This window comes from Desarmillaria tabescens, assembly GCF_030435595.1.
Source record: "Desarmillaria tabescens strain CCBAS 213 chromosome Unknown EV420scaffold_4, whole genome shotgun sequence".
Classification (NCBI taxonomy): Eukaryota; Fungi; Basidiomycota; class Agaricomycetes; order Agaricales; family Physalacriaceae; genus Desarmillaria; species Desarmillaria tabescens.
Window position 1 is genome coordinate 201,529 of NW_026848303.1, and position 22,400 is coordinate 223,928.

The following is a 22,400-nucleotide window of genomic DNA, read 5'->3' on the forward strand; positions in this document are numbered from 1 at the left end:
ATTTTCTTCTCTTCCTTGATTCCCACCATCACCAGCCTTCGACACGCTCTTTATCTTGCTCAAATGTTCGACAAACTGTCTGCCTCGAGTCTGTCGCTGTCTGTCAATTCGGCCGGGCGATAGGAGATTTCCGAGTCCAAGATCCAGATCAAATGACGTCCATGAGGAAATCCTATCATTAGAGCGAACCCAATTCTGCTTTCTACCATCATCTCCAACGAATAATGGCTATCGAATTCGTCCCACTCCCACTGCCAGCCTCTGCTGATCCCACTAAGTTCACCACCTTTGGGCGTCAAGTGAAAGGAGTAGATCCGGGGAACTTTACCCCAGAGCAGTTCCAGGAGATCCGGGATGCTCTGTACAAGGTATGGTGCTTGATTTCGTGCATATCCTCGAGGCTTATCATCCTCAGCACGATGCTCTGCTATTCCGAGGCGTCGACCTGTCGCCAGAGCAGCAGTATGCGTTAACCAAGGTATGCCTTATCTGCATGTGCTGCGGGGAAGAGCTAACTGTCGTTTCAGGCCTTTGATCCTGAATCCGAGAATTACGGCCACGGCAATAACAAGACGGAGGGCACGAAGAAGTCTATCTTGCATCCCGACCTCAAGACGATTCCCCGTGTTCCCCAGGTCCAGCTCATTGGTAATGGGATCGTCTACGACCACGAAGGTCTCGCTGAAGCCAAGCTGAAACACCCTTCCCACACTACGTTCCACAAGACTCGTGTGTCACCTGAGGATGAGGCCAAGGGCGCCACACGGTTCTATCGCTGGCACATCGATGCTGCGCTGTACGACTTATCCCCGCCAAGAGTGACCACTCTGTATGGCATCAATGTACCGACTGGTCCGAAGCAGGTTTGCCGATATGACGATGGGACAGGCGACAAGCTCCCTGTGCCTCTTGGAACGACTGCATTCGTCTCCGGGAAGACCATGTTCGATATCCTCCCTCCAGAGCTCAAGAGTCTTGCCGTACGCTCCAAAGTCAAGTACGCGCCTCACCCGTACGTGTGGATGGCTCCCGCTCATGCGATGCCGACTGGGCTGGGTATCGAGTCTGAGGGATTGGAGTTGCCGTTGAGCGAGCTTCCACCTTGGGAGGAGGCCAAGTTGAAGATCCTTCCGGTCGTTTGGAAGAATCCTGTGACGGGAGAGTTGCACTTCCAGGTTCATCCTTGTGGTGTAGCGGAGTTGCTTGTTGATCCTGTTCCCGAGGGAAAGAGCAAGGATGGCGCGTTGTACCCTGATGGTGCGCACCTTACGGACTTGAAGGAGGTGCGAGAATTGTTATACAAGATGCAGCGCCCGGCTATTGCGCCCAAGGTGGGTAATTTATACCTCAGGTGTAAGTGAAAACACTGAGCATGCTGCTAGCTTGTTTACCCGCACGACTGGAAAGAGAAGGACCTGGTTATATTCCGTAATCGCGGTGTGCTGCATAGCGTCGTTGGTGCTTTCACTCCGGATCAAGTTAGGGCGTTCCACCAGTGCAACCTTGCTGCGTTGGATGATCCCATTGGACCTACGGCCGAAGATGTGAATAAGTGGGCTTGAAGAGCGTCTAGTGTAAGATTGTATTTTTTGATGAATTAGCAGGATTTTCTTTCACTGTTTCCCGTACGACCTGAAAGTGGATAGCATTGGACAGTCATTTACGCTGCAAGTTTTTCGTGTCTGATCTTACGATCCTTTCTATCCACGACACTTCGCGGTCTCGAAGATCGTCCCAGCTGACGAATGGCAGGTCAATGGCTCACTTGATTCTACAAGACTTGGCGATACCCTCCGGACAGCTAGTATATGATCAACAAATAACTTTGATTAGCCTAACAATATACTTGTATGCTTGCTTGCTTCTGTGTTATGCATATTAATGGACTTGATTTAGCGCTACGACAGCTATATTTTTCGTTCCGAAGTCGGGCCATAAGAATTGCTTGAGAAACTTTTACGCTTTTTATCGATCTCGGAAACCGCAGCAATACCCGTGGCTATTCCAGTTTCATAGTTCCATCAATCAGATCAATTCCTCGGAGAGTAAGTTAGCTACTTGGAGTATGACGGTTCCCCCTTTTTCGTACTCTACCAATAGGTCTACTAGTGCGTCTCTTCTTCTCTTATCGTCTTTCCTCAACCTAACAAGCAGAATAGGCATTGGTGTTTGATTGGTGTGGTTCAAATAGCTATTTCTCGGACCTCGGCGCTATCCGCAGAGTTCGCACACCTGGTTTCATGACGCGCGTTATGAAAATGTCGGCGCTAGTACATGGGCACTTGGCAGTGTCATTCATGCTATGCATACATTCTTTTCGGCGACACCGATCATTGTACCATTCTTCGAATGTCTAGTAATTTCAATAAGCCAAAGTCGCACGCCTACCGATTTCAACGGATGTGAACCGAAGGCTGTATACACTCCCCAGGAAGCATAATAGAATCTGTATGTTGCCCGCGCAATAGCTGTCTAAGCTTCACGCGTTGCCGCTCTACTCACAGCGAGACGGCTGAGTGATTAAAGTGCGATTCTTGCTCCTCCCTCACATCCAAATTAACAGCTTATTTCTCTTCCACCTTCTTAGGATCACCGGCTAATAATATACTTTACTCGTGTCCGCCATTCTCGCGAAAAAATTTTCCGATGTTGGCATCTACAAGGCTGTTGAGCTCCGTTTGCTGTATTGGTCCGGCTTATCAATTCTTATGGACTATGCGGAATCTGACAGTCGTCTCTAGTTTATTGGGACCAGGGAGGAGAGTGTCAACGTCCTCAACCCGGGAATGGCTTAACTCGGACATCAAAATACCGGATACCAAGACTTCCTTTTGTGATGACATCTTTTATAGGCACTCACCGGAAGACAGGATGAGCTCGACCCTTGGAGATAACTCTGCTTGTGGATTATATATTACTTCTCTTCAGTATTTTGCGGTAAGACGTTCTTATACCTAGGTGAGTAGTATGCTGGGCTCGCCTCTTCGCTACGGTAATAACACTTAGCACGGACGGTGCCGCTCTTAATAAAACATGATCCATATACCAACGCTAGTGCTTCGCCAACTCACAATCAGGTCACGAAATGTTGTGGGATGTAGATCGAAGCCCGTCTTATGGCATTGAAGGTGATCATCTTGAAACTTGATAGCATCTTTTTGATATAATATTGCATCTGATTCAACTATGTCTCATTCTTACTCTTCTTCTCCCCTTCGCCTCAGAGATGAGTAGCGAAATTTCAGACCCCTTTGGGGGTGTCGTCATATGTGAGTAAAACTCCGCAGTCTTCATTCATATGGTTGGATTGAATCGCGCGCGCGCACTTCTAGCTATATTCATTAGCTTCCTCCTCTTGGGTGCTATGTTTCTGCAGGTATACATCTACTTTGATCGCTATCCCAAGTCAGCATAACTGTCTTCTTTTACGACAATCGTTGATTCGTTCTTCAAGGGACAATATCTGGCTCAAGGCATTTGTCATAGTCCTCTTTACCTTGGATGTTCTCGACTCTGTTTTTGTCCTTATGTGGTGCGGAATATGTCAAGAACAACCTGACTGGTATGCTTAAGTTGAGACATCTTCGCAGGATTTATAACCTCCTGATCGACAATTTTGGGAACCTCGTCGCATTCACCAAAAGTAAGTAACTTCTCGATGCCAGTGACCGTTGAATGGTTATGCTTACAGTCTTTTTCGCAGCTGACTGGACCGCCACAATGGACCCAGTTCTGGAGGGTATCATGGCAGGAATGGTACAAGGTTTTTTTGCATGGAGGATCTGGGTGTTAACCAAGTACGTTATATGTCCTTCAAATGGTCAAGTGCCGTTTCTGATTAAACTTGCTGATTGTAGGAACTATTTCTATCTCGGTGTGATTGTCCTATGCATATTGACATCTTTTGCCGGCAGTATGGCGACAAATATAATCTGCTTTTTAACTGACGGATCAGCTGACTGGAATGGGCTTCGTAATGAAATGGGCGTACCCGTTCTTGTATGGCTTATTCCAGCGGCACTTGGGGACCTCGTCATCACAGTCATTATCGCTATGTATCTGCAGCGAGCAAAAGGTTCCATCAGACAGACCAATCGTATCTTAGATAGAATTACCCGACGTGAGTTTCTTGTCCAACTGAAATGTTTTTGCCGTATGTTAAAGCATCTGAGTGAACAGTGACGATGCAGAATGGCAAGTCCCATACTCTTCCGTGGCCTGCACCACGAGGCTTAATGCGACCGACAGGGTTTCTCACCGCCACCGTCGCCTTAACTGATGTAGGTTTGACTCTCGGTGTGAAGGCAAGTGTTCAATCTGAGTCATTTTTTCCTTCCTACTTATGCTTCCGACAGAGACAACCTTACTATCTTTGTGCGGGCTCTCCAGTTTCTGTTCTATTTGATCAGCCTAATCATTACCTCCCAGGGGTCGTATTCATCTTGCCTAAACTGTACACAAACTCGGGTACACCTATCTACATGTGTTGATTCAGTGACGCTGACAGTTATCCAGTACTTTCGAGTCTTAACGCGGTACGCAAGATAGCATCTATAATCACTACATTATTTGTATACTTACTCTTGACTTGTTTGTGTTTAGCGCCAACCACACATTCAGGATATCGGAGATGAAGTGGCCTCTATGGCCATGCCGTGGATTAGTACCGAGGTACGTATTCCCTCAAAATACTTTTCATCATCTGCCGACGGTTTTGTCCGTTGTAAGCTCGATCACAGGGAGTCGCTGTAGGTTCAATTTTCTCGTTTCCCTTGTATCTATCCTCATGGCGATCAACAGGTATTCATAAGCGCCGAGCATGAGTCATGAGATGAGATACCCTCGTAACCCGAAGAATGTCAGCATAGCCAGGTTTTTGCCAGACGACCAAGACATTCCGAAAGACCGTCTGGCCAAGTCAGTGCAAACTTGGGCCGAAAAAATGCACGATGATAATAGCGAGAACTACGAGCCTTAAACATCGCCACCTTCGACGATCTCGTTGTTTTTATAGTAATAATCAACGACGTATTCTAGTCTAGGCCTCGGATATCTTCCAAGTTTGATATTTACATAAGCTCACTTGTCATTCCATCTTTACGGGCCCCTGCGAGCACGGCAGGTACGGGTACGAAGAGCAGTTTTAACCCGTTCAGTAGCCATGGTGCTCCAGGGCAACACAGAGCATTCTGCAGAAACTACCTATCAAGTCCCGCTGTTACCGACAGGTAGTTTCCAACACATAGAATGCATCGGTGGCAAGCCCTGCAGAATAGACAAATAATGCTGGATGTCGCAGTGCCATCGGTTTTGAAGAAACGCACTCGGGATTTATCTGACGCGACAAGGTGTTCCCGTCTACTACTGAACGCACCGAAGGGCCAAGGGTGATTGGTTCAGCACTCTACTAGAGGACTTCAGTCATGTTATTGCAAAGTAAAACGACGCCAGCGTAGTCCAGCTCACTAAATCCGCGATACCATCGACCCACTACGTCTAGTACCATCCGCAAGGGTCTTCGTTTCTCCAACCGAGCCATTCATCATGTTCTGATTATCACCAAACTCGATGGTACCCAAATGAGATACATTCGGCTGCTGTTCCCGGGGATTGCTCTTGTCCTCAAACATGAATATGACAGTCTCGTTTAATTCACCTTGGCGGCTGACGAGAAGAACGACTACAGTTGGATAGATCCCCTGGTTCGAATCGTCAAAACCAGTTAGAACGAGTATTAATGAATACGGACCGCGGACTGGACTGGGTCGGAGTGTAGATGTCGCCGAGAGTGCCAAAGGGAAGTCGAATCATAATGGCAATCAGAACCATTATCTGGGGGAACTGAGGATCCGCTGTGATAAAAATCGTTCGAACGGTTACATACTGCAGAAAGGCAGTAAATGATCCCGGACTCGACAAGCAAAGTGAGAACTCGTTCTGCTAAGGTTGTTTTTGTCCTCCTCATCTGGAATTTGGATGTAACCCAATGTCTATGACGCCTAATACAGATAACAGATCAGATCTTATTAATGTAAGGTCATGATGGTATGCTGAATGTCGGGAACAACAATTATGGTGACACGCAGTCCGATTGTAGCCAAGAGGGACGCTGTTATCATGCCGACCATGAGCGGGACTAAGATGACCGGCGTAAAAGAACCAGAGCTCACACAGAGTCAAGCATAAGAACACGAGAGGAAGGATCAAACTTTTGCTATACTCGTCTCGACAGAGTACCCAAGCCCGCCAAACGACGACACCGTTGGTTAGCACATGCTATTGAGTGTTGAGTTGGACATAAACCTTTTACAAGAAAAGGATACTTACATTCAGGAGGACAAGAGTGTTCATCACGTCTTGTTCATTTTGGGAATGGATGAGAACTGTCTCATCCATAGGGATGACATGCACGAATGAAGTGGTAATGAGATTCAGGTCTTGATACAAAGATAGGATCCAATAGGTCGTTGAAATGGAGAACATGAAAACCAGAACAGCAAGATACGTTTCGGTGCATGTGGCTTGCTGTGGAAGGGTTCCTGTGGGATGGTATTCAACGTAATGCATTGCCATGGCACAAGTCATCGAACTTCGATGGCTGAGGACAGTCCAAGATTAGTGTCACCTTTCAATGACCGCAACTGCAGCGGTAATCCTGGATTCGAGTTAAAGCGAAGAAACGCGTCCAAACTTTGATAGCCGCACACTTCTTACATGCTCATTGCGGTCAGAACTTGGAAATAAACGGGTTGTCTGAGCTTCGAAGGCAAGGGAAATCGTCGTAGAAAATAGTGGTTAAGGTTGGGTCGGCCCGAACGTCCGCTCCTTCACCAGTGGCCACCGTGACACCCGATGCCGCCTTTTTCTCAGATGCTCGTCAGAAATCGAGAATCTCATGGAGGACACAAATATATATGCACCATCGTGTTTCAAGGATTCCGATAGTCTACAGGCGCATACATCCCATTGTAGATACAAGATTATGATGGCGTGGCGATTTCCTGTTCTTCGTGCTCGCCAGATAATATACTGGTGCGTCTCTCCTTTTTTCTCCTCTTTTTCTGTCTTTTGTTCACTCTAACATGAACGCAATAGGGCGATTTCAGGGGCCGACATCCGATAGTCTAGAGAAGAGCAGACTCTTGACAAGGATATTTTTTCCTTCTGCCAATTCCTTGATGGCGATGCCAGCGTTCTACACTACTTCAGAGCAACCAGTGGGTTCAGCCAAAATTCATACATCGACTTTTGAAGGAGTGATTGGAGGCCGACGGTTGAAAATTGAAGCTTGTATTGCACTAATGTCGATGGAGAGCGAAGCATGATGGGATGTAACCCCGGGATGCTTTAAGTTTGTACAAAGTGTGTTGCTTGATATCATGCATATGCCGAATGCTCACCGTCCCCAGCATGATGCTCTGCTGATCTGCAACGTCGACCTGTCGCCAGAGCAACAATATGCGTTGACCAAGGTATGCCTTATCTACATGTGCCGCGAGGAAGACTTAACTGTTGTTTTAGGCCTTTGATCCTGAATCTGAGAATTACGGCCACGGTAATAACAAGACGGAGGACACGAAGAAGTCTATCCTTTATCCCGACCTCAAGACGATTCCCCGTGTTCCTCAGGTCCAGCTCATCGGTAATGGGACTGTCTACGATCACGAAGGTCTCACTGCTGAAACATCCTTCCCACACTATGCTCCACAAGACTCGCGTTTCACTCAAGGATGAGGCCAAGGGAGCGACACGGTTCTATCGCTGGCATATCGACGCCGCTTTGTACGACTTATCCCCGCCTAGAGTGACCACTCTGTATGGCATCAATGTACCGACTGGTCCAAAGCAGGTTTGTCGATATGACGATGGGACAGGCGACAAGCTCCCTGTGCCTCTTGGAACGACTGCATTCGTCTCCGGGAAGACCATGTTCGATATCCTCCCTCCAGAGCTCAAGAGTCTTGCTGTACGCTCCAAAGTCAAGTACGCACCTCATCCGTACGTATGGATGGCTCCCACTCATGCGATGCCGACTGGGCTGGGTATCGAGTCTGAGGGATTGGAGTTGCCGTTGAGCGAGCTTCCGCCTTGGGAGGAGGCCAAGCTGAAGATCCTGCCGGTTGTTTGGAAGAACCCTGTGACAGAGAACTGAAAATCCACTGTAATTAAAGTCGTTCGAGCGGTTAACCATTAGGACATTATGGAGGGTCATAGTGACAGGAAGAGAGACCGGAGCTTCGCGGGCCGCTTTATCTTTTGCGTTTGAACCGCGACGACTGGCCACAGCTCTATCGAGTCTCACTTACTGTCAGGTTCAACATCAACCATTCCTATTAACAAAGAATCATTTGCCGTCGTAGATATGGATGTCTTCATGAACCAAGTCTAGCAGTGGTATGGGCGTCTGAATTTCTCTCCAGTCGAGGACGCTATTGGGACGCTATAAACATTTTCTTCAGGCTCAAACGCCGGTGAGATACCCATTGGCTGCATTTTTGTCCGTGATAGAGTCGTCATCAGGAATCAGACGAACGAGCTCAGGAATGTACGCGCGTCTTTTGGACTCAAATGCGCTTATCAAGACTGTATCTTCCGTAGGCTACTCGACACCCGGAGTAAGAGGCTACTGCCCAAATTCTTGCTGAGGTGCTAGAGCTGTCGCAGTACCCGCCATCAAACATGATACTCTACGTGACAGTCGAACCGTGTATCATGTGGAGGTCTGCGCTGCCGCGATTGGGTATCAAGAAAGTCTTCTACTAGTTATGGGCAGGCCAACAACAGATTTAGAGATGTGGGAGCGTCAAGTTAGGGATGAGCCAGTACGTTGTCACATGTATTACCCTGATTTTGGCTCATTTTTGCCTTAGTACCTATCATCCAGTGCATTCAATATACAAGGCTCTTAGTGGATACCTGCGCAAGGAAGCTATTGACATTCCCCTCGGTTCTATATTGCGGAGAATACAAGTGGTGCCTAGCTACATGTTCAGATTTCTCTTCTCCTTCGCTCATGACAATCTTCGTTCAGCGCCAGTTCCGACATCGAAGGCGAACCATGTCCGTTGAGTCTCAAAATCCGCGAGTAATACGAAAGCTGAATATATACGACACTTCGTGTAAGGGATGCGAATTTCTATGGACCCATAATTACATCATTCATTTATCTTTGTTTACCTACTCCTTCGGATGACTACGTATGCGCCGTTTTTTGGCCTTTTTTCACAACTTTATCTAGGATTTCTACCACTATGTCGTGTCTTTGACTCTATCTACCTTGGCAATATACGCCCGAATCGTACTCAGTCTTGGGTTGAAGACCCGTCCCGTGGCAGATCCTTTACACTTCGCCGTCTCGAGGATGGTCCCAGCTGGCGAATCGGCGGAGGTCAACGGCTCACTTGATTCTACAAGACCTAGCGATACCCTCCAGACAACCAATTTACGATACCTACGATCAAATATTGAACGTCGATACCTAGGATTATCAATTGGAGGTCGACTTTGCGAATGATAAACGATGTTGCCAAGTAATCGAACCCCCTGGAGTATCCGTACAATGCATGGCAGAGCGGGGATCTAGATATGCGATGCCCTTCCAGATTGTAGTGCTCGACACCAAGACTTGACCTCAACGACAACGGTACATCTTTTTTCTTCTCTCTTCTCTCGCTCTCGACTCCTCTTGCCGAACTGCTTTCTTGAATATGATTTATCCCCTCCTTCCTGTGCTCCTGTGCATATGCATATGGCTAGGTGGCGTATCGGATCGAGATATACGTGTCAGGATTCTGAGGCTCTTGAGTAAAAACAATGAGCTCGATTTATTATTCATGTGCTTGGTACGGCTTATTCCTCTTGTTCATCAGAAGCTGACGGTAGGTTGTGAACACGTGGATCCAAAGCGCAAGAGACCGCAGCCATGGACTTGAGACTGAGTCAGAAGATTCTGCGAATTGTCATTTCGCCATCTTTGACGCGAGGCAGCTGCATATTCCGCTTATTTGCTTCTGTGTTACACTTATCAGTGGACTTTATTTAGCGCTACGACAGCCACTATATTTTTTGTTCCACGAGGACAGGCCCTGAGAATTGCCGACGAGACTTCTGCGCTTTTTATCAATCTCGGAAGCCGCGGCTATATCCGTGGCTATTCCAGGACAATTTCGTAGTTCCATCAGCTACTATCAATGCTCCGAAGTGATTCCCCGTCAAAACGGTTGGTTTGTACAATGCATGTCGGAACGAGGTCGGAGAATCAAGGCATTCGTGCTGCTCCTGTTGCCAGATGCAGAATGTATTACTTTTAGCATGATCGCGCATCGCAGCTGGTGTCAGAATCATGCATTAGCATACTTTAGTTGACAAGTGCGTACATTCCCGTATATTAGGTTGGTGTTGTATGACAGTTCCCCCTTTTTCGTACTCTACCAGCGGGTCTACTGGTGCGTCCCTTCTTCTCTTACCGTCTTTCCTCGACCTAACGAGGAGCGGACTAGGCACTGGTGTTTGATTGGTGTGGCTCAAATAGCTATTCCTCGGACCTTGGCGCTATCCCCATCGCAGAGTTCAACAGACCCGGTTTCATGACACGCGTTATGAAAACGTCGGGGCTAGCATACGGGCTCTTGGCAATGACATTCATGCCATGTATACATTCTTTTTGGAGGCACAGGTACAATGTACCATCTTCCGAACGACTAGGGATTTCAATAAACCAAATTCGCATGTCGACCGGTTTCAACGGATAAGAACCGAACGCCGTATTGTTGGAATAATCCTAGCGGGCATGGAAGCACACGAGGGATCAGGACACGGATACGGGATTGACGGAGTACATGAGCGGTGGAGTACGTAGTCAATCGAGTAAAGGAAGAGAGAAGCGTAGCTACGAAATTTTACCTAGTACCTCTCCCACCTTCTTAGGATCACCGGCTAATAATATACTTTACTCGTGTCCCGTCGGGCGACAAAATCATCCGGTGTTGGCATCTGCTGAGCTCCGTTTGCTGTATTCGTCTGGCTTCTATTAATTTGATGGACTATGCAGAATCTGACAATATTTCGTCTCTAGCTTTGTCTTCAGTATTTTTCCCGAAGATGAAGTTCTTATACCTAGGTGAGTAGTATGCCGGACTTGCCTCTTCGCTACGGTAATAACACTTAGCACGAAGGGTGCTGCTCTTAACAAAACATGATCCACATACCAACACCGATTACTTCAGAATCACTAACTCACAATCAGGTCACGAAATGTTGCGGAATATAGGATGAAGCCCGTCTTATGGCATTGATGATGATCATCTTGAAATTTGATGGCCATCTTTTTAATATTGCCTCTGACTCAACTATCTCTCATTCCTACTGTTATCTCTCCCCCCCCCCTTCGCTTCAGAGATGAGTAGCGAAATTTCAGATCCCTTTGGAGGCGTCGTTGTATGTGAGTAAAACTCCGCAGTCGTCCATGCGTATGGTTGGATTGAACCGCGCGCACTTCTAGCTATATTCATTAGCTTCCTCCTCTTGGGTGCTATGTTTCTGCAGGTATACATCTACTTTGATCGCTATCCCAAGTCAGCATAACTGTATTTTTCTATAACAACCTCTGATTCATTCTTCAAGGGACAATATCTGGCTCAAGGTATTTGTCATAGTCCTCTTTACCTTGGACGTTCTCAACTCTGTTTTTGTCCTTATGTGGTACGGAATATGTCAAGAACAACCTGACTGGTATGCTTAAGTTGAGACATCTTCGCAGGATTTATAACCTCCTGATCGACAATTTTGGGAACCCGTCGCATTTACCAAAAGTCAGTAATTTTTCGATACCAGCCACCGTTGAATGCCTATGCTTACAGCGTTTTTTTTGCAGCTGACTGGACCGCCACAACTGACCCGCTTCTGGGGGGTATCATGGCAGGAATGGTTCAAGGTTTTTTTGCATGGAGGATCTGGGTGTTAACCAAGTACGTTATATATATATCCTTCAAATGGTCAAGTGTCGTTTCTAATCAAGCTTACTGATTGTAGGAACTATTTCTACCTTGGTGTGATCGTCCTTTGCACATTGACATCTTTTGCCGGCAGTATGGCGACAAGTATAATCTGCCTTTTAATCGCCGATTCAGTTGACTGGAATGGGCTTCGTAATGAAATGGGCGTACCCGTTCTTGTATGGCTTATTCCAGCGGCACTTGGGGACCTCGTCATCACAGTCATTATCGCCACATATCTGCAGCGAGCAAAAGGTTCCATCAAACGGACCAATCGTATCTTAAACAGAATTACCCGACGTGAGTTTCTTGTCCAACTGAAATGTTTTTGCTGTATGTTGAAGCACCTAAGTCAACAGTGACTATGCAGAATGGCAAGTCCCATACTCTTCCGTGGCCCGCACCGCGAGGCTTAATGTGACCGACAGGGTTTCTCACCGCCACCGTCGCCCTAACTGCTGTAGGTTTGACTGTCAGTGCGACGGCAAGTGTTCAATCTGTGTCATTTTTTCCTTCCTACTTATGCTTCCGACAGAGGCGGCCTTACCATCTTTGTGCGGGCTCTCCGATTTCTGTTCTGTTTGACCACTCTAATCATTATCTCTCAGGGGGTCATATTTATCTTGCCTAAACTGTACACAAACTCAGGTACGCCTATATACAGGTGTTGATTCAGTGATACTGACAGTTATCCAGCGCTTTCGAGTCTTAATGCGGTGCGTAAGCTGCCTCCATAATAATTATTCGTATACTCACTGTGGACGACACAATCGTGTTTAGCGCCAACCCCACATTCAGGATATCGGAGATGAAGTGGCCTCTATGACCATGCCGTGGAATAGTACCGAGGTACGTATTTCCTCAAAATACTTTTCACCATCTGACGATGGTTTTGTCTCTTATAAGCTCGATCATGGGGAGTCATTATAGGTTCAATTTTCTTGTTTCCCTTAGTATATATCCTCATGAGGATCAACAGATATTCAATATAAGCGTCGAGCATGAGAGTGATGAGATGAGATACCTTCGTAACCCGAAGAATACCAGCATAACCAGGCCTTCGCCGGACGACTAGGATATGTACGTTGCAATTACTTTTGAAACACGGCCGGCAGGATGGGACACGCTCAAAGCTCAAATGGGGGGACTTTTTCTGGGGCTGAAACAAAGCGGCCTTGAATTAATTCTAGATGCTGTGTCAAGGTTTTAGAATCTTGAGTTCTGGATAGTATACACCTTATGCTTCTTTCGACTATCATCCCAGTCTTCTGACGCAACTCATAGTATTTCCAAGAAACATATTCTTCGTACTATGTATCCTACAATGGCCGAGATCATCGATCTTTTCCATCCATAAGCTCTGAAAGCCATTTTTGAAACTATACTTCGCTCGCGTTCAGTATAGATACAGGGTATCTTTGTATATACTCTACGAGGACGAACTAGTGAAATGGATGGGCACAATGCTTAGCTGTAGAAAGTCCGCACCAACGAGCGTTAAAACATTGGAGAGAAATAAACCCGGCAACACATGCACAAACTTCGGGATACCAAAGGCTCATCGTACACTATGATAGCCAAGGACGTAAAATCAGACTTCCGACGAAAGCAGTTGCTTCAAATAGGTGCAATGCGTCCTAATCTAACAACGCTTGCGCCGTAGCCGAACGCGCTTTGATCATGCATTTGAAAGGCGCGGGAAAACTATCCTCGAATCAAAACACGTCATAGGATCTCCGACGTGGAAGACCTACCTCACAAAAGTGCTCGTATAAGTATTACTCGGTTCAATGACCCGACCTTCAGAATCCACCGCCTTGGAGAATGACAAAGTCGAAGCCATAGATGCAACAGCAATCCAAGCAGTATTTAATGCAAGATAACGGCCAGGACAGATACTACAATAATATCATTAAGGGCATTGGACGTGATTACATTACAGGGTGCGTACCGTCGTCCAAAACCAAACGCGGCTGTGGGCTCAGGTTGCATTTCTTTACCGTCTTGGTGCATGAACCGGTCGGGATCGAATACCAGAGGGTTAGGGTAGTCTTTTTCGTCGTGAAGCATGAGCCTACGTTGTCTGTCAATCCGAGGCTTTGATATCATAGATTAACTTGTGACTGACCAAGCATTGCCAATAACAGTGGCGCCTACGGAAGACCGATAAGTATTGACTGACAATATCAAGGGACTCGAAACGTACCCGCAGGGATGTAATATCCTCTGTAAACATCCTCTTCCATGGTACGATGAGCGACACCTAACATCAAAACTAATGAACTCAAGCATACTCGCAAATCTAAAAGCACGTACCAAGTGGGGCAACAGGTTTCCATCTCAGTGCTTCCAACACGATGGCATCAATATAGGGCAGTTGCGGACGGTCATCGAAATTCGGTAGACGGGTGCCGTGGCCAATCACGGCGTCCACCTCAGCTTGGGCTTTAGCTTGTACCTCTGGGTACAGAATGAATGCGAGTATCACGGAAAGAATGACAGACACGGTCTTTGACAAGGATTAGAGACTCCGAACGATACTTCGGAATGAAAACCCACTGTGTCAGCTCCCGCTAATCAAGGTTTGGGCGTAAGATCAGATGCTCGACGAAGGGCGGAGAAATACCCTACCAGAAAAGGCAACCGCAGCCGTATTCCTTACAATTTCGAGGTGCTTCGTATCCTCTGACGCCCCCTTCTTTGTTAGATTTTCCGCCACGAATGAAGGGGGCGCGTTGCCCTTTGCCTTGATTAAGCGTCAATATGGATCGCAACTGATATCAACCAACAAACAAGGACCCACTAGCGACTCCATGGTATATTTAAACGGCTCTTCTTCCATGTCTTTAACGTCTTTTCTCCATGCGCACGCAAGGCTCAAGAATTTTGCACCAGGCATCCATCCTTAACGACTCCGCCTTTAATATAAACCCCAGGTTAGCGATCAGATACAAGCATACTCACGCGGAAGGTATTGCAAACTGGGGATGTAATCGACGAGGAAGGCTCCCATGTTCCCAGCGGCGCGAATGCTTTCATCAGCCTGATCTACCAATTCCACGAAGTGATCACCATTTGGGTCTACATCATATCCGTAGATAGTTTTCATGATGATTGAACCGGCAAGGCTGGAAGGCTGTTAGTTTCAACGACCAAGCTACAGGGATACGCCCAGCTTACTGGCGGACGTGCTGAACAAATGTGTCGGGAGATCTATGCAGCTGTTGGAGCAAGTCTAATGTGGCCTTCATTTGCACAGAGTAGTACGCAGGAACTGCACGAGGCTGAAAGTACTGATGAAACATTTTGCGGTGTTTTCTGTGAAGAGAAGAAGGAAGGAGAAGAATTAGACCACACGGCGATTGCACTGACCTCCACCAATCAGAATATCGCATAAAGCTAAAGCTATTGTCCCATCCCGCTAGCTTTAACATGGTGAAATCTGCGTGACATTGTCAATACTGAGACATTGAAGGATCTTCCATCCTTACCCGGCCTATCAGAATAATTCCCAGAACGTTTTTCGAAGAGATCGGTCGCTGCCTGAACCGAGTTGATTATAATGGTCGGATTTCCGGGTGTGTCCAGATATAAGACATCGCCGTAGGTAGCAGCCCATCGAGCATAGGTTAGCCATGGGTGGTCTACGGGCACATCCCAGAGGTTCCCTATCAGTAGGAGTCCCTTGGGTCCAGGAGGAAGGGGTAGACGTCGACGATTAAAAAGGAGGGATAGACGATATAATACCCGGGTGGCACTGATTAGAAGAAACGCTAACAGGAGAGTCGAAATCATTGGGAAGGAGTTGCGGTGGGTCGTTTCTCCCTTCCCTTTAGTCCTTAAGAAGCTTGCCTATCATTAGAGAATGACTTATTTTTGCTCTCTGTTTACTCACATTTGAATGGGGGACCGATGATGGGTCCAACTGAATGTGAATATGTGCTTATTATGGAGCACCAGTTCGTATAGCTCGGTCCAATGGACATATCGATCTCTTGATAGTGTTGCGTCGTCCTAGTGTTGGAACCTGATTTAGGGCAGACCTGGAAGGAATTGCGCCATGCTGGTGTACGTCGACTTAGTGGTCTAGTTTTCGAGGAGGAAAACAACTGTAAGATTGGTCTGTCCGCCTCTACGGGATTGCAGTCATTTCGCACATCAAAGATTGGAGTACCGCCCACTATTGTATTGACCGCACAAAAGTGACATGAATACAGTTGAATCAGCTGGACATGCATGTACCTCGAAAGTATTAGCGAACGATATGGATGGACGTCAGGTGGATTTAAAGTTGTGTTGGTGGTGACAGTAAGGGCCAATCAGGAATACTTAGAGTCGCGGTCCTGACATAACATCAATGGTCGTCAGAGAAGGGATCTGTGGCAAAAAAAGGCATGGACAATGGGGGTACCTGGTACAGTATCGTCCGGAATGGTAGTGACAAGATGTGTGTCACTATCATCGGAGTCTGACGCCCTCGTAGCCCAGCACTGGCATGGCGTAGGTCGAAAGTCGGCGAAAAAAATGCTAAGTGGGCAGGAGCGCGATTACTCGAGGATGTCTTGAAAGACTCGTAGGACATGTGGTACCGGTCCTTGGTGGCGTCGGACTTCGATATGTTCGATATGCCATCACGAAGAAAGGTCTGCATGGTTCGAATGGTATTAACTTGGAAGCCTTTTGGATGATATCGACTGGGATGCTACCGGGTTGCTGTAGTGGGGACACGTAGGCTCGTTCCTGCAGACGTCGTTAGTTTCAGGAAAAGTAGATATGGCGACGGGACGCACTTGTGTTAGTCACACGAGTATCAGCCTTCCATCGACATTCTCGACAGTCTGGACTGAAATGGTTCGACGATGTTCAACCAAACATGTTGATATCGAGAATTCGCTTTTCCTTGAATTCAGCCTTGAGAGCTAATTTGACAGGACAATTCCTCACTACTCTGCGAATACTAGGATGCTTTCTCAGATATGACAACTTCGCAGATGGAAATGAATCCCAGATTGTTGTTGACAGAGGGTATCGTCGTGAACCGCCCAACGTTCTTCGACTTCAAGTGATATTGGACGTGCCTGTGTAACAGTTAGGAAGTCAACAAGAGTGAAGACCAATGTTACGTGCCTACAGGTTGAGCAGCCTCAGAGTAGATGTGCACTTTCTCCTCAAATTCGAGCGCGAGACTGCGCTTGGCATTCCCTCCTGATTTCATGAACCCTGCAATCCATACCGCTGGTTATCCTGCGTCCAGTCAATGCCGGTCTTAAAAATAACACGTCATGCGTTCCATGAATATCCTCAACGATGGATACAGAGCCAGAAGTTTCGAGGTCGGACGTCGAGGTCATCGCAGTCGTGGAGAAAGGTCAGACCAGCTACCGGCCCGGTCCTTTTCCTCCCGGGCCTTTGGCACCACCATCGCGAGAATTCTGGCCTCCATACGTGCTATAACTCTCTTGCTTCCATGAAACATGAACTTTCCGTCACGGAGCAACTGGAACTGGACGATGCCAACCCTTACGGACTCTAGGCGATGAACACAGCGTGAAATGTTATCGAGGATACCGCCCAGGTTATTTACCCCTTGGATAAAGTATTCCTGTGTCACGCTCCGAGATGGCGGATTCTACGAGGAGTGATCTTGATATCGTCCTCAACCAATCAGACTCTGGTGAGAGCATTTTTATCCAATACCTTAGCTGTCCTGCTCATGTCAGCACCTCGCTCAAAAGTTCCCGATAATTGTCGGAGCTCATCTGACGTCTAGGTGCGGCTCTGAGCATGAATGGCGGCAAGTATGGCAGTTTCTGTGCAGGGTCCGTTATGACAGTCCGTTTGGGTAAGACTTCGTCTATCCCGTACAAAGCTGGATAATAATACCGTCTCTAGTTGCATCTCCTCGGTCAGGACATGTTCTGTTCGTTCAAGCTTCGTGAAGGGATTCTTCCTCTGTCGCGCCTAAGGCTCCGCGGGACCACATCAAAACTGAACCTTTTCATAACTTATAGCCATGCCAAATCTACTACTTAGCTATATTCTGCGTACCAAAATATTGACGAATGGAAGAAACCAGAGTACTGCATACGAATCTATTTGCACAAACTACGATGGTCTTGACAAGCGAACGTCTTGATCAGTGCTTGCAAACCATCCGTGACATAGCTGTACACGCGACTGGGAGACTTGTCATAGTCATAGTAGGATCTGTAACTGCTATACAAATTTATTATTGGTCCATCGAACATAGCCTCTTGAGAGAAAAGACCTACGGCGCTGGAATTCCCCAGAAACGCGGCCGGGGTTGCGATTTTGGCCGTGGTGGTGGCAGAGGAGCCGGAGGATTGGCCTGGCGCCACTTCTCTATCTGTACCGCTTCGGCCTTCTGTATGCAGTCCATCAACGCTTCCTCTGCACCCTCCACGGAAGAAAGCAAAAACTCGGAGCCATCAAACCTGACCCTATTCCGCATCTCCGCCGCTGCCTTCTGATCAGGCCATTCGCTCAAAACTTGAGCCCAGTCTTGGATTGACCGCTCCAAGTCACGTTCCGACAGTTGAGGCACCTCTTCAAGATAATCGTCCTCATCGTCGACATCGAACTCCCTCTGAATCTCAGGCTTCTTCACTGGAGGCGCCCAGTTGGGGTCAGTCAGCGGGGCCCCCGTTGGCTGCACATTCGACAAAGTTACAAAGGTTTGCATCCCGCTCTTTATATTTATCGTGGAGGATGTCGTCGTCAAAAGGAAAGTCTCCGGCATCTCGAAGGCGACAAAGCCAGAGTTGTGCATCACCCAGTCCTGGGAACAGATGGTTCACGGCATCTAACGTGTCCTGTTTCGACGTCTTGAGCCCTTTCTCGACGACTTCGAGAGCACGAGTTCGAAGTTTCTTGTCGGATACTTTGGAGAGATATTTGACGACGATGAGGATGGCTGGGGTGTGAAGGGTAAAAGTTTTTCTTGGTCAAGCAATCGAGCAGAAGGACGATATCTTCTGTTTGGGAGACTACTGCCAGGATTTCCGCCGCGTCCGAGTATCGAATGAAAGGCTTGTCTAAGAAGAGTCGCTTCTTTGACCGAGGATAGAAGCGAACTCTTGACGTCAGGATAATCTGATACTAATTTAGTGTACAGGGTGAAAAGATGGCTTTCGTGATGAACTTCAGGTGATTCGGTGATTGTGACGTTCAGCATAAAGACGGTGGGCGATGGATCCTCATTTCTTCCTGACCAGTGGTCATCGCAGGAAAGCATATCCATCCATGTTTTTTGGATCTGCGATGCCATCAGTCAAACAAAGTGGAGAATGTCCATGTTGTGGGAAACGTACCATTCGTAGTCTTGACGGAATAGACTGAAATACTTGTTCATAGAGTTCATCATCCTTTATGGCCTGACTAGGCGAGACTGGACAACCTCGGATAGCTGAGAATACGAAGAATTCTCTCCACATCCAAGCCATATAGTCGACAACGTAGTGACTTTGATTATAGACGTCTTCTTCTCCGAGTTTGTGATGATCAGTATGTCGGTACAGTCATATTCGTCGCCCACTAGTATAGGATAAGATTCGTCAGTATCACACAACACTAGGAGAAATAGCGATTGACAAACAGATCATCGGCTGGCTGATGAACAAAGGTTCAAACATCTGCGGATAAGGTCCATGTCTGCGTTTTCTTCAGCCATCGCGAGCTAGATATCGGGAAGCCATCCAACAACCTCCTTCATGATCCTATCCATCAGCGGGCCTTGTTTATCATGTCTATCCTCCGGGTCGTATTTTTCACTTGTGGCAAGCTCATTTGACAACGACGTCAGAGAAATACCGTGCAACTCGTATTTGAGGTCTCTAACTGCTCTTTTGTCCCCTGGAAGAATATCCAGAAGTGAAACAGCAATTTGGCGGACATCTTGAAGGGCGACGTGATTGTCAGGAGTCATTTCGAGTGACTTTGCGGTATTCAACGCATCGGTAAGGAGGTCGTGAAGTCGCTGTACCGGTGATATGTTGGAGTTAACTTTTGACAACGAAATGACGCGTCCTTTCTTCGTTGGACGTGCTGCTGCAGCTGGAATGGCTCGGTTCCGGATTGCACCGGTCGCGTTACGCGTTTTTCGTGGAGAGAAGGACATGGTAAGCGAAGTGCGAGTTCCAAGCCTAGGAAAATCCCATCCGCGATGTCAGCCATTTTAATACCGACTATACACAGGCCACAATTTTCCACCTGGAAGTTGGAAGGAACGTATTGAGCATACGGCCCAAACGGTCTGAATACCGACAGCAAATGCCGAACTTCTCCCTTATTGGGACCGCATGCCGGTTTTCTAAACTCTAACTCTCCATCTTGACCAGTTGCCGAATCAATATATATAGAACAAAGTGTAACGACTGCGATGACAGCTTCGTGACTGGACATGAGCGCTGAGATTTAACGGCACGTACACGGTTGTTGACTAGGAAATAAATGGGTTGTCTGAGCTTTGAGGGCAGGGGAAATCGTCGTAGTAAATCGTCATCGCAGTTGCAGTTGAAGGTCAGACCGTCCCGGCCCGATCAGCCGCTCCTTCACCAATAGCCACGATGACCACTAGTGCTGCCTCAGATGCTCATCAGAATTTGCGAATGCCATAGAGGACATGAACTTGCTGTACGCTCAAAAGTAAAGTACGCACCTCATCCGTACGTTTGGATGGCTCCTGCTCATGCGATGCCGACTGGGCTGGGTATCGAGTCTGAGGGATTGGAGTTGCCGTTGAGCGAGCTCCCACCTTGGGAGGAGGCCAAGCTGAAGATCCTGCCGGTTGTTTGGAAGAATCCTGTGACGGGAGAGTTGCACTTCTAGGTTCATCCTTGTGATGTGGCGGAGTTGCTTGTTGAGCCGATTCCCGAGGGAAAGAGCAAGGAAGGCGCGTTGTACCCCGATGCGCACCTTACGGACTTGAAGGAGGTGCGAGGGCTGTTGTACAAGACGCAGCGCCCGGCTATTGCGCTAAAGGTGGGTAACTTATATTCAGACATAGGGTGAATTACTGATCATATCGCTAGCTCGTTTACCCGCACGACTGGAAAGAGAAGGATCTGGTTATATTCCATAATCGCAGGGTCTTGCATAGCGTCGTTGGCGCTTTCACTCCGGATCAGGTTAGGGCGTTCCACCAGTGTAACCTCGCTGCGTCGGATGATCCCATTGGACCTACGGCCGAAGATGTGAAGAAGTGGGCTTGAAGAGCGTCTAGTGTAGGATTGTATTTTTTGATGAACTAACAGGATTTTCTTTCACCGTTTCCGGTACGACCTGAAAGTGGATAGCATTGGACAATCCATTTCCGCTGCAAGTTTTTTCGTGTCTGATCTTACGATCCTTTCTATCCACGACACTTCGCGGTCTCGAGGATCGTCCCAGCTGACGAATGGTGGAGGTCAACAGCTCACTTGATTCTACAAGACCTGGCGATCCCCTCTGGGCAGTCCAGTATATGATCAACAAATAACTTTGATTAGCCTAACAGTATACTTGTATGCTTGCTTGCCTCTGTGTCATACATATTAATGGACTTGATTTAGCGCTACGACAGTTATATTTTTCGTTCCGAAGTCGGGCCATGAGAATTGCCTGAGAGACTTTTACGCTTTTTATCAATACCCGTGGCTATTCCAGGATAGTTTCATAGTTCCATCAACTAGATCAATTCTTCGGAGAGTACGTTAGGTACTTGGAGTATGACGGTTCCCCCCTTTTCGTACTCTACCAATAGGTCTACTGGTGCGTCTCTTCTTCTCTTACCGTCTTTCCTCAACCTAACGAGGAGTGGTATAGGCACTGGTGTTTGGTTGTGATTCAAATAGCTATTTCTCGGACCTCGGCGCTATCCGCAGAGTTCGCACACCCGGTTTCATGACACACGCTATGAAAACGTCGGGGCTAGTACATGGCCTCTTGGCAGTGTTATTCATGCCATGTATACATTCTTTTCGGTGGCACCGATACAATGTACCATTCTCCGAACGACTAGGATTTCAAGAAACCAAATTCGCGCGTCGACCGGTTTCGACGAACAAGAACCGAACGCCGTATGCGCCTCCCGGGAAGCATAATAGAATCCGTATGCTGCCCGCGCAATGCCTGTCTAAGCTTCACGGATTGCTACTCTACTCACAGCGAGACGGCTGAGCGATTAGAGCATAATTCTTGCTCCTCTCTTACATCCAAATTAACAGCTTATTTCTCTCCCACCTTCTTAGGATCACCGGCTAATAATATACTTTACTCGTGTCCCGTCGCGCGACAAAATCATCCGGTGTTGGTATCTACACAAGCTGCTGAGCTCCGTTTGCTGTATTCGTCCGGCTTATCTATTCTGATGGACTATGCAGAATCTGACAATCGTCTCTAGCTTTTCTT

At 47.4% G+C, this 22,400-nt stretch overlaps 9 protein-coding genes across 9 annotated transcripts; 6 read left to right on the forward strand and 3 right to left on the reverse strand.

Annotated features, from left to right (window-relative positions):
• Nucleotides 1-17: 17 nt before the first annotated feature.
• On the forward strand, nucleotides 18-1,912 carry EV420DRAFT_800622 (taurine catabolism dioxygenase). The gene is made up of 4 exons (XM_060483503.1): nucleotides 18-368; nucleotides 416-478; nucleotides 528-1,331; nucleotides 1,383-1,912. The coding sequence occupies exons 1-4, from the start codon at nucleotides 225-227 to the stop codon at nucleotides 1,560-1,562; spliced, it is 1,191 nt and encodes a 396-aa protein (XP_060336733.1). The 5' UTR covers nucleotides 18-224; the 3' UTR covers nucleotides 1,563-1,912.
• Nucleotides 1,913-3,075: 1,163 nt separating this feature from the next.
• EV420DRAFT_800673 (uncharacterized protein) lies at nucleotides 3,076-4,788 on the forward strand. The gene is made up of 10 exons (XM_060483504.1): nucleotides 3,076-3,269; nucleotides 3,333-3,405; nucleotides 3,455-3,532; nucleotides 3,591-3,643; nucleotides 3,704-3,797; nucleotides 3,858-4,120; nucleotides 4,180-4,194; nucleotides 4,249-4,304; nucleotides 4,356-4,374; nucleotides 4,429-4,788. The coding sequence occupies exons 1-10, from the start codon at nucleotides 3,227-3,229 to the stop codon at nucleotides 4,488-4,490; spliced, it is 756 nt and encodes a 251-aa protein (XP_060336734.1). The 5' UTR covers nucleotides 3,076-3,226; the 3' UTR covers nucleotides 4,491-4,788.
• Nucleotides 4,789-5,839: 1,051 nt separating this feature from the next.
• Nucleotides 5,840-6,794, reverse strand: EV420DRAFT_1508721 (uncharacterized protein). Its single transcript, XM_060471444.1, has 3 exons — nucleotides 6,328-6,794; nucleotides 6,171-6,276; nucleotides 5,840-6,109 (listed from the first exon to the last, which is right to left on the reverse strand). The coding sequence occupies exons 1-3, from the start codon at nucleotides 6,583-6,585 to the stop codon at nucleotides 6,027-6,029; spliced, it is 447 nt and encodes a 148-aa protein (XP_060336735.1). The 5' UTR covers nucleotides 6,586-6,794; the 3' UTR covers nucleotides 5,840-6,026.
• A 585-nt stretch (nucleotides 6,795-7,379) lies between these two features.
• Nucleotides 7,380-8,152, forward strand: EV420DRAFT_1636471 (taurine catabolism dioxygenase; the record flags this gene model as incomplete). Its single annotated transcript, XM_060476589.1, has 3 exons — nucleotides 7,380-7,472; nucleotides 7,522-7,653; nucleotides 7,712-8,152. The coding sequence occupies 3 exons, from the start codon at nucleotides 7,380-7,382 to the stop codon at nucleotides 8,150-8,152; spliced, it is 666 nt and encodes a 221-aa protein (XP_060336736.1).
• A 3,245-nt stretch (nucleotides 8,153-11,397) lies between these two features.
• EV420DRAFT_1636472 (uncharacterized protein) lies at nucleotides 11,398-12,923 on the forward strand (the record flags this gene model as incomplete). The annotated part of the gene is made up of 13 exons (XM_060476590.1): nucleotides 11,398-11,440; nucleotides 11,501-11,573; nucleotides 11,623-11,700; nucleotides 11,759-11,814; nucleotides 11,873-11,966; nucleotides 12,031-12,293; nucleotides 12,353-12,410; nucleotides 12,458-12,469; nucleotides 12,529-12,547; nucleotides 12,602-12,641; nucleotides 12,690-12,709; nucleotides 12,774-12,842; nucleotides 12,900-12,923. 13 exons carry the CDS (start codon nucleotides 11,398-11,400, stop codon nucleotides 12,921-12,923), a joined length of 849 nt encoding a protein of 282 aa, XP_060336737.1.
• A 349-nt stretch (nucleotides 12,924-13,272) lies between these two features.
• Nucleotides 13,273-15,863, reverse strand: EV420DRAFT_800924 (cytochrome P450). The gene is made up of 13 exons (XM_060483505.1): nucleotides 15,485-15,863; nucleotides 15,366-15,435; nucleotides 15,174-15,311; nucleotides 14,958-15,121; nucleotides 14,797-14,897; nucleotides 14,625-14,739; nucleotides 14,553-14,566; nucleotides 14,310-14,502; nucleotides 14,200-14,256; nucleotides 14,122-14,146; nucleotides 13,945-14,067; nucleotides 13,748-13,891; nucleotides 13,273-13,697 (listed from the first exon to the last, which is right to left on the reverse strand). The coding sequence occupies exons 1-13, from the start codon at nucleotides 15,786-15,788 to the stop codon at nucleotides 13,631-13,633; spliced, it is 1,515 nt and encodes a 504-aa protein (XP_060336738.1). The 5' UTR covers nucleotides 15,789-15,863; the 3' UTR covers nucleotides 13,273-13,630.
• Nucleotides 15,864-17,752: 1,889 nt separating this feature from the next.
• On the reverse strand, nucleotides 17,753-20,235 carry EV420DRAFT_1508757 (uncharacterized protein). Its single transcript, XM_060471445.1, has 9 exons — nucleotides 19,717-20,235; nucleotides 19,632-19,689; nucleotides 19,350-19,491; nucleotides 19,096-19,141; nucleotides 18,917-19,061; nucleotides 18,670-18,894; nucleotides 18,266-18,620; nucleotides 17,886-18,209; nucleotides 17,753-17,835 (listed from the first exon to the last, which is right to left on the reverse strand). Exons 1-8 carry the CDS (start codon nucleotides 20,128-20,130, stop codon nucleotides 18,086-18,088), a joined length of 1,509 nt encoding a protein of 502 aa, XP_060336739.1. The 5' UTR covers nucleotides 20,131-20,235; the 3' UTR covers nucleotides 17,753-17,835; nucleotides 17,886-18,085.
• A 452-nt stretch (nucleotides 20,236-20,687) lies between these two features.
• Nucleotides 20,688-21,223, forward strand: EV420DRAFT_1261465 (uncharacterized protein; the record flags this gene model as incomplete). Its single annotated transcript, XM_060467068.1, has 3 exons — nucleotides 20,688-20,827; nucleotides 20,897-20,993; nucleotides 21,044-21,223. 3 exons carry the CDS (start codon nucleotides 20,688-20,690, stop codon nucleotides 21,221-21,223), a joined length of 417 nt encoding a protein of 138 aa, XP_060336740.1.
• A 674-nt stretch (nucleotides 21,224-21,897) lies between these two features.
• EV420DRAFT_1508766 (uncharacterized protein) lies at nucleotides 21,898-22,271 on the forward strand. The gene has a single exon (XM_060471446.1). The coding sequence runs from the start codon at nucleotides 21,906-21,908 to the stop codon at nucleotides 22,167-22,169; it is 264 nt and encodes an 87-aa protein (XP_060336741.1). The 5' UTR covers nucleotides 21,898-21,905; the 3' UTR covers nucleotides 22,170-22,271.
• The last annotated feature ends 129 nt before the right edge of the window (nucleotides 22,272-22,400 follow it).

What these genes read in the sequence shown, in the direction of transcription:
- EV420DRAFT_1508721 (XM_060471444.1), bottom strand. Translation starts at nt 6,585, where the DNA reads ATGACTTGTGCCATGGCAATGCATTACGTTGAATACCATCCCACAGGA. An exon ending in ACACTCTTGTCCTCCTGAAT is followed by an intron (nt 6,277 to 6,327) that starts GTAAGTATCCTT and finishes AACACTCAATAG; the next exon opens with CATGTGCTAACCAACGGTGT. An exon ending in GTTCTTATGCTTGACTCTGT is followed by an intron (nt 6,110 to 6,170) that starts GTGAGCTCTGGT and finishes GCATGATAACAG; the next exon opens with CGTCCCTCTTGGCTACAATC.
- EV420DRAFT_800924 (XM_060483505.1), bottom strand. Translation starts at nt 15,788, where the DNA reads ATGATTTCGACTCTCCTGTTAGCGTTTCTTCTAATCAGTGCCACCCGG. An exon ending in CAGTTTGCAATACCTTCCGC is followed by an intron (nt 14,898 to 14,957) that starts GTGAGTATGCTT and finishes GGAGTCGTTAAG; the next exon opens with GATGGATGCCTGGTGCAAAA. An exon ending in TATACGAGCACTTTTGTGAG is followed by an intron (nt 13,698 to 13,747) that starts GTAGGTCTTCCA and finishes ATTCGAGGATAG; the next exon opens with TTTTCCCGCGCCTTTCAAAT.
- EV420DRAFT_1508766 (XM_060471446.1), top strand. Translation starts at nt 21,906, where the DNA reads ATGAAAACGTCGGGGCTAGTACATGGCCTCTTGGCAGTGTTATTCATG.
- EV420DRAFT_800673 (XM_060483504.1), top strand. Translation starts at nt 3,227, where the DNA reads ATGAGTAGCGAAATTTCAGACCCCTTTGGGGGTGTCGTCATAT. An exon ending in CTTTGGGGGTGTCGTCATAT is followed by an intron (nt 3,270 to 3,332) that starts GTGAGTAAAACT and finishes GCGCACTTCTAG; the next exon opens with CTATATTCATTAGCTTCCTC. An exon ending in CCTCGTCGCATTCACCAAAA is followed by an intron (nt 3,644 to 3,703) that starts GTAAGTAACTTC and finishes TCTTTTTCGCAG; the next exon opens with CTGACTGGACCGCCACAATG.
- EV420DRAFT_800622 (XM_060483503.1), top strand. Translation starts at nt 225, where the DNA reads ATGGCTATCGAATTCGTCCCACTCCCACTGCCAGCCTCTGCTGATCCC. An exon ending in TCCGGGATGCTCTGTACAAG is followed by an intron (nt 369 to 415) that starts GTATGGTGCTTG and finishes TATCATCCTCAG; the next exon opens with CACGATGCTCTGCTATTCCG. An exon ending in AGCAGTATGCGTTAACCAAG is followed by an intron (nt 479 to 527) that starts GTATGCCTTATC and finishes CTGTCGTTTCAG; the next exon opens with GCCTTTGATCCTGAATCCGA.
- EV420DRAFT_1508757 (XM_060471445.1), bottom strand. Translation starts at nt 20,130, where the DNA reads ATGTCCTTCTCTCCACGAAAAACGCGTAACGCGACCGGTGCAATCCGG. An exon ending in TGGATAGGATCATGAAGGAG is followed by an intron (nt 19,690 to 19,716) that starts GTTGTTGGATGG and finishes CCCGATATCTAG; the next exon opens with CTCGCGATGGCTGAAGAAAA. An exon ending in CTCTATGAACAAGTATTTCA is followed by an intron (nt 19,142 to 19,349) that starts GTCTATTCCGTC and finishes TCATCACGAAAG; the next exon opens with CCATCTTTTCACCCTGTACA.